This window comes from Panulirus ornatus, chromosome 35 (genome assembly GCF_036320965.1).
Source record: "Panulirus ornatus isolate Po-2019 chromosome 35, ASM3632096v1, whole genome shotgun sequence".
NCBI classification, from domain to species: domain Eukaryota; kingdom Metazoa; phylum Arthropoda; class Malacostraca; order Decapoda; family Palinuridae; genus Panulirus; species Panulirus ornatus.
In genome coordinates this window covers 6,908,776-6,922,942 of record NC_092258.1, presented here as the reverse complement: position 1 = coordinate 6,922,942, position 14,167 = coordinate 6,908,776, and the positions used below count along the sequence as shown (strand labels likewise).

General features: G+C 36.4%; 1 protein-coding gene across 3 annotated transcripts in view; it reads right to left on the bottom strand.

The window, feature by feature from the left end:
- Positions 1-2,462: 2,462 nt before the first annotated feature.
- Cpr (Cytochrome P450 reductase) overlaps positions 2,463-14,167 on the bottom strand; it is a 44,080-nt gene continuing 32,375 nt past the window's right edge. For all 3 annotated transcript variants that reach the window (XM_071682963.1, XM_071682961.1, XM_071682962.1), the window contains exons 5-14: positions 13,601-13,771; positions 13,091-13,222; positions 12,250-12,383; positions 11,644-11,896; positions 10,893-11,090; positions 10,462-10,622; positions 8,154-8,257; positions 5,757-5,863; positions 5,063-5,184; positions 2,463-4,670 (exon numbers count right to left, since the gene is read on the bottom strand). In XM_071682963.1, the coding sequence (XP_071539064.1) occupies positions 4,526-4,670; positions 5,063-5,184; positions 5,757-5,863; positions 8,154-8,257; positions 10,462-10,622; positions 10,893-11,090; positions 11,644-11,896; positions 12,250-12,383; positions 13,091-13,222; positions 13,601-13,771 (1,527 nt within the window). In that variant the 3' untranslated portion in view covers positions 2,463-4,525. The remainder of the gene's footprint in view (positions 4,671-5,062; positions 5,185-5,756; positions 5,864-8,153; positions 8,258-10,461; positions 10,623-10,892; positions 11,091-11,643; positions 11,897-12,249; positions 12,384-13,090; positions 13,223-13,600; positions 13,772-14,167) is intronic.

Here is a 14,167-nt window from a genome sequence, read left to right as displayed (position 1 = left end):
TAAACAGAAAAGAGTGATACAAGAAAAGATCCATGAGTGTAAAGCTTTCTTTCTGCAAAGTCAAAACAGTTAATTACTGTATAAAGTAATGACCAACGACTGACCACTACCATGATAGCCATGTCTTCACTCCCATTTTTCCACGGTACAAAATTATGCCTGGTGAGCTGGACGTGACCATGATAACCATGATTGGCTGGCCATCATCATGACAACCATAATTGACTGGTCATCATTATAACTTAACATGCTAAAGAGTAAAAGGTACAACAGACTATGGAAGGAGACCCATTCATGGAACGAGGTATGGGCAGTGGAAAAAGCAAGCACCCTGGTTTTGCTGAAGGCCATCTTCACATAGTTAATATAAGACAGGAGGATGTATCCACCATGTGATGGGGATACAGGTTATCAAATGTTCATATATACAGGAGCGAACCTTCAAGGAGGAAGAGGACATTGGTGAAGGGGTACCTGGGTCTGGTGACGAGAGTGGGCCAAACACTGGACATTGTTAATGTCAAACCAAAGAATAAGCTTAGGTGACGAGCTGCTGTGCCACTCAAGCACCATGTAGGAAATGGAAATAAAAGGTGTAAATCTTGCTACAATGTGGCTCTGGAAGGTAGTGATGAGAAACAGGAGGTTGTGAAGTGTTTTTAATATCCACTCTGAATTATGAAGGACACAGACAACTAATACTTGCATGAATGCAGGTAGCTTTGTAAATACACATGACTGCCAAGTGTAGCAGCAAGTGCCTTTAGATAGGATTATCCCCAGACTTATCACAATAAAAGAATTATAGTTTCTTTGGATGAGAAATACGTCAAATTTCCTGGTTTCAATCCTTCCACCTCTGGAAAGAGAAGAGGATGTGTAAACCAGATTTTTGCAATTAAAAAGACAGTGAAAGAATCTAGATTATAATAAAGTGTAAGCTCCACTTTTGGATTCAAGAAGGTGTATGCTAAAGTGAATGAGAAAGCTTTCTAAGGAGATTTGATTCTACAAAGGGTGTGTTTAAGCCTTCTGGTTGCAGCATAATAGTCTAATAAAGGAAGCCTCACATGTAGGTTTAAGATTCATTTGAGTGAATGGTTTAGAATGAAGGTGGGACTGCACTGATGTTGTGTGATGTCTTAAGTTGTTTAATATTTTAAAAACAGGGATGGAATTACTGGACTCTGCCTAATTGTGGTTACTTTATATGGGAAAAATCATCTTTAGCAATCTTGAAACGTCAGAGTACAATGTTGTCAAAGAACTTCTCATCCCAGTGCAGTCCATCCTTTCCCTACTACTGATTGCAGCACAGCCCAAAAGTGGCAGGAGCCCTTGGAGAAGAGGCTCTGGCATTATACCTATATCATTTTTTATACTTATTCACAGTTTCCCACAATAGTTAGCACAAGAAAGAGATAGTGAATGGCCTTATTCGCTCACAAAATAATGATAATACTGTGATATCACTGGGGCCAGGGGAGAAAGAATACTGCCCACATATTCCCTGCACGTCATAGGAGGTGACTAAAAGGAGCAGTAGTGGGTGGCTGGAAATCCTCCCTTCCTGTATTACTTTTCAAAAGAAACAACAGAACAAAGAGTTAAGTGAGGGATTTTCCCTCTAAGTCTCAGTCATTTGTTTCCATCTAAATACAGGTAACTTACCCTTGGACAAAAGAATTAGTTCAACAACACTTTTGTTCCAGGAAGACGTTCTTTAAACTTTTTGTTTGGTGCTTTAAAAATACAACACAGTTGTCACATACAATATTTCTCTGATATATTTCTAAGTAATATGTCATACCTTTCATTCACTAAAAGACAATACTTAGTCAATCTTTTGGTTGCTACAGTTATAAATATCGTGTACAAGAATTTCAAACACCACTAACTAATGCTCTATTTTTTCCATCATCAACTGAGTTCTATACACATTATACATCATGTTCATGTCCAAAGGACATCAATAGACATCAATAAAACACCTACCTATTGATGTTTCATGTTTTACAAAGCTCAATTTTAGAGCAAAATTGAGATGATGGTAGAGTATGTTCACTAATGTGAGGTATGCTGAAAATAAACATGCACAAATATGACATATCACCCTCTGCATCATTGAACCTATACACATTTGTTACCCTATAACATTAGTTGCTAACAGTTGCAGTAAAAAGACCATAGTGTGCAATAATTACTTTGTATCTCTTAATCACATGAAGACTGAGCATGGAATCTGCTTCATATTTTCTAACTGCTATCTCTTGTGATGTGTATGTTTAACAAGTAAAGCGTCTGGGGCTCAGAAACACGTAGATATGTAATCTTAAAGATTATCTGATGTGGAGGTAATCGACTTCCTACAGTATAATCATTTTACCTGCTACTTCAGCAACTAAATATAAATTCATTCAGAAAGGATATGGTAAGAAATTGGAGAAGCAAAATATCAAAAAAAAATAATAAAAATTTATTCAACTGTTACAGGGGAATAAAAACTTTGTGAGTTGTTCAGTTGTCTCCAGTCAAGGAGCTACCAATCCTATACATTCTAACTTGCAAAATATTGATTGATATCAAAGGAAGAATATCCTTAGCAGCAAATTAAGGATACTAACTACTTCACTGTGGCATCTACACTCAAATATAATATGCATATTATCAGTCAAAAAATTAACAGTGTTTCAACTTAGACAATAGGCACAAAGTCTAGGGAAAGATTATTACGAGTGAAGATATTTATAAGATGTACTTTGTTTTTCAGTGGAGGCAAGTTAGAAAATATAAAATGGGAATTGCTAAAAAACACATATCCCCTTTCACCACAATATTGTACTAAAAATGCTTTTACATGCCTGAAATCTGTTAGAGGGTACACGAGCAGTATCAATATCATACAATTACGTTTGTATATATTTTCAGGTCAATCTTACTCCTCAGCAATCTGTAAGTAAATTTTCTTGAGTCAATATTTCAAATTAAAACTTATATAATCCTCAAAATCTACAAACTCTACAGCAGAATCCCTAAACAGTTGTTACATCTCTGATATGTCCACAATCTTCTATCTTTTTGCAATTAGGGTCCAAGATTTGCATCCATACACCACCACTGGGACTACTATACCTTCAAACCTATTCATCTTTGTCCTAAAAGAAGGACTTCTCCTTCCATCCATTCAGTGCAACTAGGACTCCAACTCCCTCCTATCCTAAGACTCAGCTCAATTTCCATGGTTCTAGCTGCTGTCATTTCCACTCATAGATACCAAAAGCACTCTACTTCCTCCCCTCTCAAACTCACCCTCAAACCATCTTGGTTATTCCCCCCCCATCCCGCTAAATCTCTTTACCTTACTCTGTTCACAGAACTCGAAATTTCCTCCTTGCATAAACTGTACCAAATTAAGACATTAGCTTCTGGAATTTTTTTCTAAAGTTCACAACCAGAGCTGTGTCATTTGCATACAAAAAGAATCAATTCTTGGACCAACCCATTCCCGGCATACTGTAGACCTGTTCCTCACTCCAAGACACTTGCATTTACCTACCTTGCCTTTTTGTAAGTTGTCGTGGTATTAGGAAAGAAACCAGAAATTTTCGAACTCCATGCAAACAGAGTGCAAAACCTTTTATATATGTTTATTGTATTTAATTATTTACAATTACCCAAGGACTAATGATGAGAATCCTGGTGTTATCCAAGACCTTTCTAAAGGCTTCTATAACCCAAGGATGTGCTACTTACAATACGAGGGATATGTCGGTTCTTAGGAGTGAGCAGTATGTGTGTGTGTATTTATTTTTTTCATACCTGATCGCCATTTCCCACATTTGTGAGGAAGTGCCAGGAGCAATGAAAAAAGGCCACATCTGCTCACAGTTCCCTACCCACATCTGGGCCCCACAAACCTTTCCATGGTTTACCCTGGATGTTTTGCATGCCCTGGTTCAGTCCAGTGACAGCAAATCATTCCAATTCACTTTGTCCCATGCATGCCTTTCGTCCTCCTATATGTTCAGGCCCCAATCACTCAAAATCTTAACTCCATCCTTTCATCTCTAATTTAGTCTCCCTTTTCTCATCCCTCCACTTCGACACATATATCCTCTTTGTTAACCTTTCCTCACTCATTCTCTCCATATGTATATATACAAAAAACTTAAAATTTTAACTCTACTTAGACCTAACTTTTACCAGTGAAATAAAAAAATAAATATGGTTTTGAAAAAACAGAAAAAATCAATATTTCTAGTCTCTTTTTGTAAGGTGTAATATCACAACAACTTTATTTCTGATTCTGCAAAAACATTGTACTGTACTTGTTTTTTAAGTGTTATATAGAAATATTGACATGAGGTCCAAAACTAGAGTATGAATATTTGATTAAAAAGTACCCTAACTACAGTACCCTTCGAGTTCAATGTGCCCAGAGATTTTTGGCCATCAATAAAAGCTAGTAACTGTTCATTACAACATGATAAATGTCTACAAAGAAATTTTTACAACATAATTTCTTTTAACTCCACACATCAGATGAATAACGTTTCTGGTTGATCATCTTCTTCACAAAAAGTTCAGCTTCTCCTTGAGTCATCCCTCCCTCTGTTTGACATGCCTTAATTATGGAAGCGTTTACATCTCGAGCCATGTTTTTGGCATCTCTGTTGGGAACACAGAAATACATATTTAAAAAATATGCTATAACTGGATAAAACTTCTTTCTATGCTCTACAGTGCATGAATTAAAGGAACTGTCTGCCTTGATTTATTCATAAAGGGGCTTCCTGGATGAATAATATTTCCTCAACTTCCCTGTGTGCTTGGGCCTAGAGATACCTATGTTCCTACTCCTTCATTTACAACACAGAACCTTCTAACAGACTGCCTCCTCTTTCCATATCATGAAATATTTATGCTGAATGATGGAATAATCTTTCATTCATTTCTCAATTGATGGATGAAGAAACTGTATTAGACAAAACATGACTCTCAGTATGCATATTACATTGTTACAGTGACATCATGTCCCTCCATAATGTCGTCAAATACTTACCCACACACATACAGATGACCATTTTCCTTTCCAATTATGCGCCAAACATCTGCCATGTTTTCTTCTATAAGATGAGTTACATATACTTTATTTGCCTGGTCTCTGCTAAATGCAACATAAAGCTGAAAGAATAAATTACACAGCAATGAATATAGTTAAGTAACATACATGCAATCAACATCAGCATTTCAGACCTCAAAAATCTGGTACAATTAGAAAAACCTTTCTGAATCCGAAGATTTCAGGGAGAAGCAAGGGAAACCAAATGAAGTATACACACATTTTGGTAATGTACTATAAAAGTCTTGGTAAACCCCTAAAACTGACCTTCAGCAAATAATTATAACTATTTTTCAATTATCTATTTTCTTGTTTCAGAATGTAACAGCTAATACGATAATTTTTTCCTGTGGGTTATGAAGACCTTGTCTACTCCATTGTATCATTGTGAATCAACATTGCTTTCACAATGTACAGTTTGTAATTCTGTCTTTACAACATATGTTTGTAACACTACTTTTTTATATTATGTTATTACTTTTCACTCTTTAGTACGAGATCTTTATTGTTCCGAATGCTTAGCTCCCACTAAGGGTTTATGCACATTCTTTAATGGTAATTACTCTGACAATGCTCAGTGTTACTTCTTGTAATACTGAAATTAGCTAAAACAAAATGCAAGAAAATTATTCACCTTTAGAAGACTGGAGTCTCTACATGCTGTTAATTCCTCTTCGTATAAAAAGTCATTGGCCTTATTTCGACAACCGAAGTAGAGTACTGTTTCTCCTACAGGTTTTCCTATATGAATACAACATGATCATAATATGCTCTACAAGTGAAAAATCTAGTAAATACATATAGATGAAAGACGACATAAGGTACATTAAACATATTAAATATCATAGCTTTACATTATGTTGTAATATTACTCAAACATATTAAGCAATAATTTCAGTTCCTGAAACTATTTCAGAGAAATGTAATATACTGGCAGTGAAAACTGTTTTTTAATGAATGGAATCAATCATTTTGAAATTCATTTTGTCAGTGATTTTATCCAGCCCCTGTTTTATGCAATGTCCGTTGTTTACTAAAAATGGTTCTTGTAATAAATCAGAGGTAATGTCTTAAAAAATCTGAACAAGATCTGAACAAGTGAAAATTAATTTGGAATGACTGACAAGTGGCATTCTTCTATCAAAATAAACACATGGCTTCAAAACTAAATGTCATACCTAGAAACAAAATCATATGAAAACAAAGGGGATGATGAATACCTTTTTCATGCAAAGACATGAAAAATGTGAATTTTACAACTCATATCATTCTAAATACTGAGGTAGGTATTTTCAAAAATTCTTCTTAGTGATGAGGCTAACTAGTAACTATATTCAGCATAATGGGAGATCATGCTTAATTACATGGTTATGTTTCTTGAGAACCCATTGTTGAGTGATCTGTTAAATGAGCAAATGAAGCCCAGCACATAAGGTGGGATTACATTCCTAATTCAAAAAAAGTCTGCATCTCACTCTTAAGACTGGAATTTACAAGAAACAAGAGCAGTGTACAACTCTCATCATGTAATTTACATGATATATTTAAGGAAAACCTACCAGTAAATGTGGTAATGAGGGCCTAATGTGGTGGTGCAAAGGAACAGGGTGGTATTAGAGAGAGAGTGGCACTAGGGTGGACTATATCACCCACTAAAATTATCTGACTTAGCAACTGTTTCCACAGTACGTGATAAAAAAATTTCCCTTGGCCATTTGAAAAAGCTATTTCAAGTTAACTAAGTTACATGCCTCTTTATAGAAAGCTCCTTGTTGCCACGTGAAACATCTGTATTCCCTCAAGAGAACAACAAAGCACATTCACGGTTGTAATCCATGACATTAATGAAGGTCACCGCCTTGTCCACAGGGGTGAACACTTTTCCTACTTATAGTGAGTCATTATAGTGAGCTAGTTTTGTATGTGTGTTTTTACACACTGGGCATATCTTCATTGAGCTCATTGCTGATAAGGTGTTCCACTGTGCATCTGATATAAGACTGAGGGATCTATATTATTTCACTAGCAATTTGGATCTCCATCTGTGTATTGGTATTATGTATGCCATTTTATGTACTTTTGTTATTTTGGACTGCAGCATAAACAAAGTTGGCTACATCCACATGGCAGGAACACTAGTCAAGGGTGACATCATACATCTGTCTGTATTAGGTGAGTACAGGACAGCAGAGGAATTAGATGCCTTTACAAAGAAAATTACATCTTGGTCATGATTGGTCTTGTAATATGATTAATATGTGTTTGCAGACTTGCAGAGAAGAGTGATAAGCAAAATGCAGATGAAAAAGTGTCACTCATACATGCCTGAAGAATGCAGTTCCAGATGGGCATATAACTGCTGGGTTACAATTTAAGACCGAGTTGGGAGGGAAGTTATTTGATACTTGTTGAATCTTTACTGGGTGTATGTGTTTAGTTAATGTCATGTTTGCTGAGGAAGGGGGAATCTGTCAGCACTGGTTGCTAAAGTGTGAGGAACGGGTAAATATTTTCTTTTGAACTGGGAGATGGTGTCAAGCTATGGTGCAGTTTGGAGGGGAGGGGTTTAGGGCTATTGCAAACAACCGAGTTCCAAGCATATTGAAGCGAGATTATTTGTGAAGATTTTTGTATATTTGTGTAGGTGTTGGGAGTTTGTGGTTGGCAAGCAGCCAATGAGTGTTTGTGAGCCTTGATTTGTGTAGTTTTCCATTTTAGCATATTTACTTTGCTTTTGAGAATCAAATGACCAGACTCGTGAGGTGTAGCTTAGGGTGGAGTGCATGAACTGTTTATACTGGATGCTAAGGTATTCTTTTCTAAGTTCAAAACTTCTGCCAGTAAATGTATTGATGGTATCTAATTTGTTTATGCCTTTGGGCTGATGTGAACAGAAACAACAGTCTTGTGGATGCTCTTGCTCCAAAGGAGTCCATTGTTTCCATGCTATTGCAGGGAAAGTAGCCCTGAAGATGAAGAAATATATTTTTCTCTTCTACTTGTAATTTACTTCAATACATAAAATTCTCACCTTCTTCTTTCTGGAGGATTCTGTCCTGGATGAATCCTCGGAATGGAGCAATACCCGTGCCCGGCCCAATCATCAACACTGGAGTTTGTGGTTTACTGGGTAACCTTCAAGTAAAAAAATAATTGACATTTACATCCTAGAGAATCAAAGACTTTAAACATAATCCACAGTTTCTTTTTCTAAAGTAGCAAACAAAGCACAAAAAAAGCCCAAATCAATGCCATCTGCTTCTTGGAGTGAACATGGTCATACCCTTTATCTAAAAGTCTGTGCACTGTTTGAACTCACAGCAAGGTCTTTCAACTGGAAATTGATTTTCTTTCACGCTTTTTTGGTTCTTAATGTTTGCAACTTTCCTAGATATAATGCCAAAACAACTTTCAAAAGGGGGTGACTGTATTGTTGACTGGTTGGTAAGATTATTTAATGTATGTATGACTCATGGTGAGGTGCCTGAGGATTGGCGGAATGCGTGCACAGTGCCATTGTACAAAGGCAAAGGGGATAAGAGTGAGTGCTCAAATTACAGAGGTATAAGTTTGTTGAGTATTCCTGGCAAATTATATGGGAGGGTATTGATTGAGAGGGTGAAGGCTTGTACAGAGCATCAGATTGGGGAAGAGCAGTGTGGTTTCAGAAGTGGTAGAGGATGTGTGGATCAGGTGTTTGCTTTGAAGAATGTATGTGAGAAATACTTAGAAAAGCAAATGGATTTGTATGTAGCATTTATGGATCTGGAGAAGGCATATGATAGAGTTGATAGAGATGCTCTGTGGAAGGTATTAAGAATATATGGTGAGGGAGGAAAGTTGTTAGAAGCAGTGAAAAGTTTTTATCGAGGATGTAAGGCATGTGTACGTGTAGGAAGAGAGGAAAGTGATTGGTTCTCAGTGAATGTAGGTTTGCGGCAGGGGTGTGTGATGTCTCCATGGTTGTTTAATTTGCTTATGGATGGGGTTGTTAGGGAGGTGAATGCAAGAGTTTTGGAAAGAGGGGCAAGTATGAAGTCTGTTGGGGATGAGAGAGCTTGGGAAGTGAGTCAGTTGTTGTTCGCTGATGATACAGCGCTGGTGGCTGATTCATGTGAGAAACTGCAGAAGCTGGTGACTGAGTTTGGTAAAGTGTGTGAAAGAAGAAAGTTAAGAGTAAATGTGAATAAGAGCAAGGTTATTAGGTACAGTAGGGTTGAGGGTCAATTCAACTGGGAGGTGAGTTTGAATGGAGAAAAACTGGAGGAAGTGAAGTGTTTTAGATATCTGGGAGTGGATCTGGCAGCGGATGGAACCATGGAAGCGGAAGTGGATCATAGGGTGGGGGAGGGGGCAAAAATTCTGGGAGCCTTGAAGAATGTGTGGAAGTCGAGAACATTATCTCGGAAAGCAAAAATGGGTATGTTTGAAGGAATAGTGGTTCCAACAATGTTGTATGGTTGCGAGGCGTGGACTATGGATAGAGTTGTGCGCAGGAGGATGGATGTGCTGGAAATGAGATGTTTGAGGACAATGTGTGGTGTGAGGTGGTTTGATCGAGTAAGTAACGTAAGGGTAAGAGAGATGTGTGGAAATAAAAAGAGCGTGGTTGAGAGAGCAGAAGAGGGTGTTTTGAAATGGTTTGGTCACATGGAGAGAATGAGTGAGGAAAGATTGACCAAGAGGATATACGTGTCGGAGGTGGAGGGAACGAGGAGAAGAGGGAGACCAAATTGGAGGTGGAAAGATGGAGTGAAAAAGATTTTGTGTGATCGGGGCCTGAACATGCAGGAGGGTGAAAGGAGGGCAAAGAATAGAGTGAATTGGAGCGATGTGGTATACCGGGGTTGACGTGCTGTCAGTGGATTGAATCAAGGCATGTGTATGGGGGTGGGTTGGGCCATTTCTTTCGTCTGTTTCCTTGCGCTACCTCGCAAACGCGGGAGACAGCGAAAAAAAAAAAAAAAAAAAAAAAAAAAAAAAAAAAAAAACTTTCAAAATATAGTATAACAAAATATAAACAAAATCTCCTCCATTTCAATTCTAAAACAATGCTTTCATTAGCACATCAAACACTCTTCACAACTCTGTGAATATATAATCTAACAAGAATGGCATCAAATGCAACACTGGTGTACTGCACTTGTATTTTCAGTGACCAAAGAACACCTAAGACCTTTTTTATTAAATACAACCAAACTAAGATAAATCACAAAAACTCTACAGACCATCATAGTTGTCACTGTCTCAAAATTAGCAATGATTTCTCAGAAAGTGCCATACCCAAAACTTGGCATTTAACATGAGATTAACTTTCAGCAAGACACAAAATTCCTTACCTGAACTGAGACTTCCTGACGAAAATTGGTACATGATACTTAATACCATTATCTGGTTTTAACTTATGAAGGTATGTTGTGCACACCCCCTTGTTTGTTCTACCTGTAGGCGTTTCATATTTCAATACGTTTGCAGTCACATGGATTGTGTTGGGATGCAGCTTGAGTTGGGAAAAGATCACGTCACATGTTAACAACATCAAACTGAAAGTATCTATAAAGTCTTCACATTCTCCAGTAAAATAATATGCATAAAATATACATATACATATCACATATTCTTAGAAACACATGGAAAGAATGGAATGATATTCCACTTTGTAACATTAAATAAATCATGACGGTTAAGGAAACTAGCAAAAAAGGTAAAATTTTCTAACCACAAATAAAATATATTAGAACTTCAAGTAAAATTAATCTGTATCAAATACCTTGCCTGATGAAGAGATGGAATAATATCTTGCCTGAAGCCTGGGAAGTAGTTCACAGAGGTAGTCAAGAGGAGGCTTACAGGAAGGGAGATCCTCCAAAATGTGAACAATGCTTCGGACATCATTTACTACCCATTTCTGATACTCTGCTTTACCTGCTTCACTTGTTCCACTCATAAACAAAAGCTTTTCTTTTTCCTGTTTGAGTTGAAAAACAAAACGAAGCACTATTAAAAGTTTGGGAGATGATCACTGAACATTCCTAACACATTCTGGAAATATTTCTACTGAAATGTCTTATTCATCAAAATCTTGTACAGTCTTTGATATAAAGAATGTTGTCAGTCCTGCAGCACCTCCTTATAATCCATGATCTTTAAAAATACCAGTAACTATCTCCAATGATATATCTTCCCCTCCGTCCTTCCAAAATACATCATTTTTTCATATCATTCATTTTTCAACTTGCATACAACTTCTCCCTACTAAGCACAGGCCCATTAACATGGTTTCACATATGAGTAAGCTATCATCTGAAACCAGTTTCTGAAATGCACAGAATGGTACAAACTGGTAATTCCACACAAACAAAAGCATACATTCATGAAAAAATTCATAATACATCCAACCCAATAAAACCAACAAAAAAAGAATTCATATTTGATAGGGGAACAAGTTTAGATACTGAAAGAATCTTACTAAAATACTTTACTATCACACACTCAAGAGGAGAAATCTCAAAATTTCTTACCGTATTTTCAGATGTGTATTCAGCAAGTTCTTTCAGGACATGAGTTCTAGGTAAGGCTGTGATATCAACATAATGTGAGAGGGCTGTGTGATAAGTACAGGGACAAGGGAAAGGGTGTTTTTTGCTGCTATCTTCATCTACATTCATCAAGGTAATTATTTTTTCCAGATTTTCTCCTGTGAGTTCAGCAAGTCGGTTTACAAGTGCAGGATCATTTACAGGATATATAGCCACATGGTCACCTGAATTATACCTGGAATGAAAATAAGGTTAAGTGCTTTTTCCATGCATACAACTCCAGTTCCCTTTTCATGCTATATATTCTGGGCAAGGATTGTACTCCCTATCAAAAAAGAGTTATGGGAATGAGATTCTCTTCTTCCTTACTTTAAGTCTAAACTGTGTAATGCTTCCTTCTCCAATCATTATTTCTGACAAAATACCTTCAAGTGGAGAGATAAGACTTTCATATGGTAATACAAATCCTAGCTTTTTAAGCTCTTCCACTTTCTAGGGGTCTATAATTTGCATGTAATTTTCATACACATTCTAACATTTAGTCATTGTACAGGGAATATACTATACAATATTTAGGTTAACAATTACCTTATCCTTGAGCCTTCAATATTTAGTTCAATGTGCATACAGTTGCGATCTCCACCTTTGAACAGTTCTCTATTGACAGTGATTTCTGCCATAAATGGATTTTTGCTGTCAAATGGAGGTCTCTGGTTGCCAATCTGAAATGGGTGAAGAAAATTAATGTTTCACAGCCAAGTGACATCTTACTGCTATAGCAGTGTACGAGTACCTAAATGCCTAGAAGAATTTTTTCCAGTAGTAATCTTCGTTGCTTGTGGTATGCTTACATACAGAGACATCACTTTCCAATTCAAACGAGGAAAAAGGGAACTGTACAAGCATATCTCACTTCCCATTATTGGTGGTTACATTTGTTTGGGGGAGCTGTCCTGAAAGGGTTAATTACAAAACGTTTTGATGAACATGCCCTCAATATCTACATATGACTATCATGACTGTCTTTACTTTTTCCAGAGAAAAGGTATTATGTACATAATGACTCTAAAGCAAAGAAAAATACATCCTCAAAAACTCCTATCTACTGTTAAATTTTTACCTTTTCTTCCATTATCTCAAAAGTATAACGCTTATAAATGGGCATGATGTTGATTGCACAATTTAACTTTGTAAAATATATATAAAGTTATCCAATTAAATGCTAGTACATTATGTTCTTCAGTTTACAAAGATTATTTCAATATCAAAATAATTTCAGCAATTAGATAATCTTTATCAATTCTGGAGAATACCATACACTGATATCAAGTACTGTAGTTCAAGTGTGCTTTTGTAACCAATATCCATACATACATTACTGAGGATCAATGGAATATAATTCTTATATCTGACACAGAGCATACAATACCTGTAGCGAATTTAGGCGAGCAATCTCTCCAGTATAGAGTCGAGCTGGGTCATAATCCTCATGCACAGTCAGTTTATATTGCCTCATACTTATTTCTTGAGCCAGAGCTTCAATGCCAAAGAATTCACAAACCTGCAAACAGAATTCAAGAAAAGGTTCATCATATATCAATTAATAAAACCCAGTGCAGAAAAAAAAGTGTCCTCAATAATCTAGTTACATCCACCTCTTGATTTAGAATGGGTTACGTTCCAGAAAAAACTTCCACCTCTTGGTTTAGAATGGGTTACGTTAAAGAAAAAACATTCTTAAATTGAAAATTCGTACACTAATATCAATTTCTCCGAAATATCAATATGAGACTAATGTTCATTTGTTCCTCATGCTATTATGCTATAGCAAGAAAGAAAATAAACTGTAGAAAGAATGTAGCAATATTTGATGATAAAATCTAATTATATATATGTATTTACTGAACACAGGTAAAAGTGATTACAGCATAGTAAATACCTTTGGCCACATAGCATCCTTCCACGTAATAAAGTCATCTTCCATGTTTGCATCATCATCACCTAGCCCTAGATCATACACTTTTATAGCTCCAAGCTCTGTCATACGCTTGTCCACATATTTTCCCATAGCGTTATAATGTTCATAAGTCTTGTTGCCCAAGCCAAATACCTGTAACGATTTGTGAAAAAATTAGTAACAGCTAAAAAATATTCACTGCTGTCTTTGAGATGTCTCTCTGCTTGGAATTACACAATATCTATATCATCCCTAGAGATAAAAAAACAACAGTAAACTAAAAACCTATCCATAGGACAAAGATGCCCTTACCCATAACCATATTTACAAAAACCTAGAAATAAAATCTCACATTATTCAACAGACTTGTACAATTATACATTTCTACCTTTAAGAACATTTGTATGTACACCTACCTGAGAGTGCAAAAAAAGAACTTACACATGTAACTTTCAGCTAACTGCAACAAGGTGTGTACATAAGGCCATCTGTGTTATTTTTTTCTTCAAGTTCCCACACCAATAGTCTTGCATAAGAATGGAGGATTTA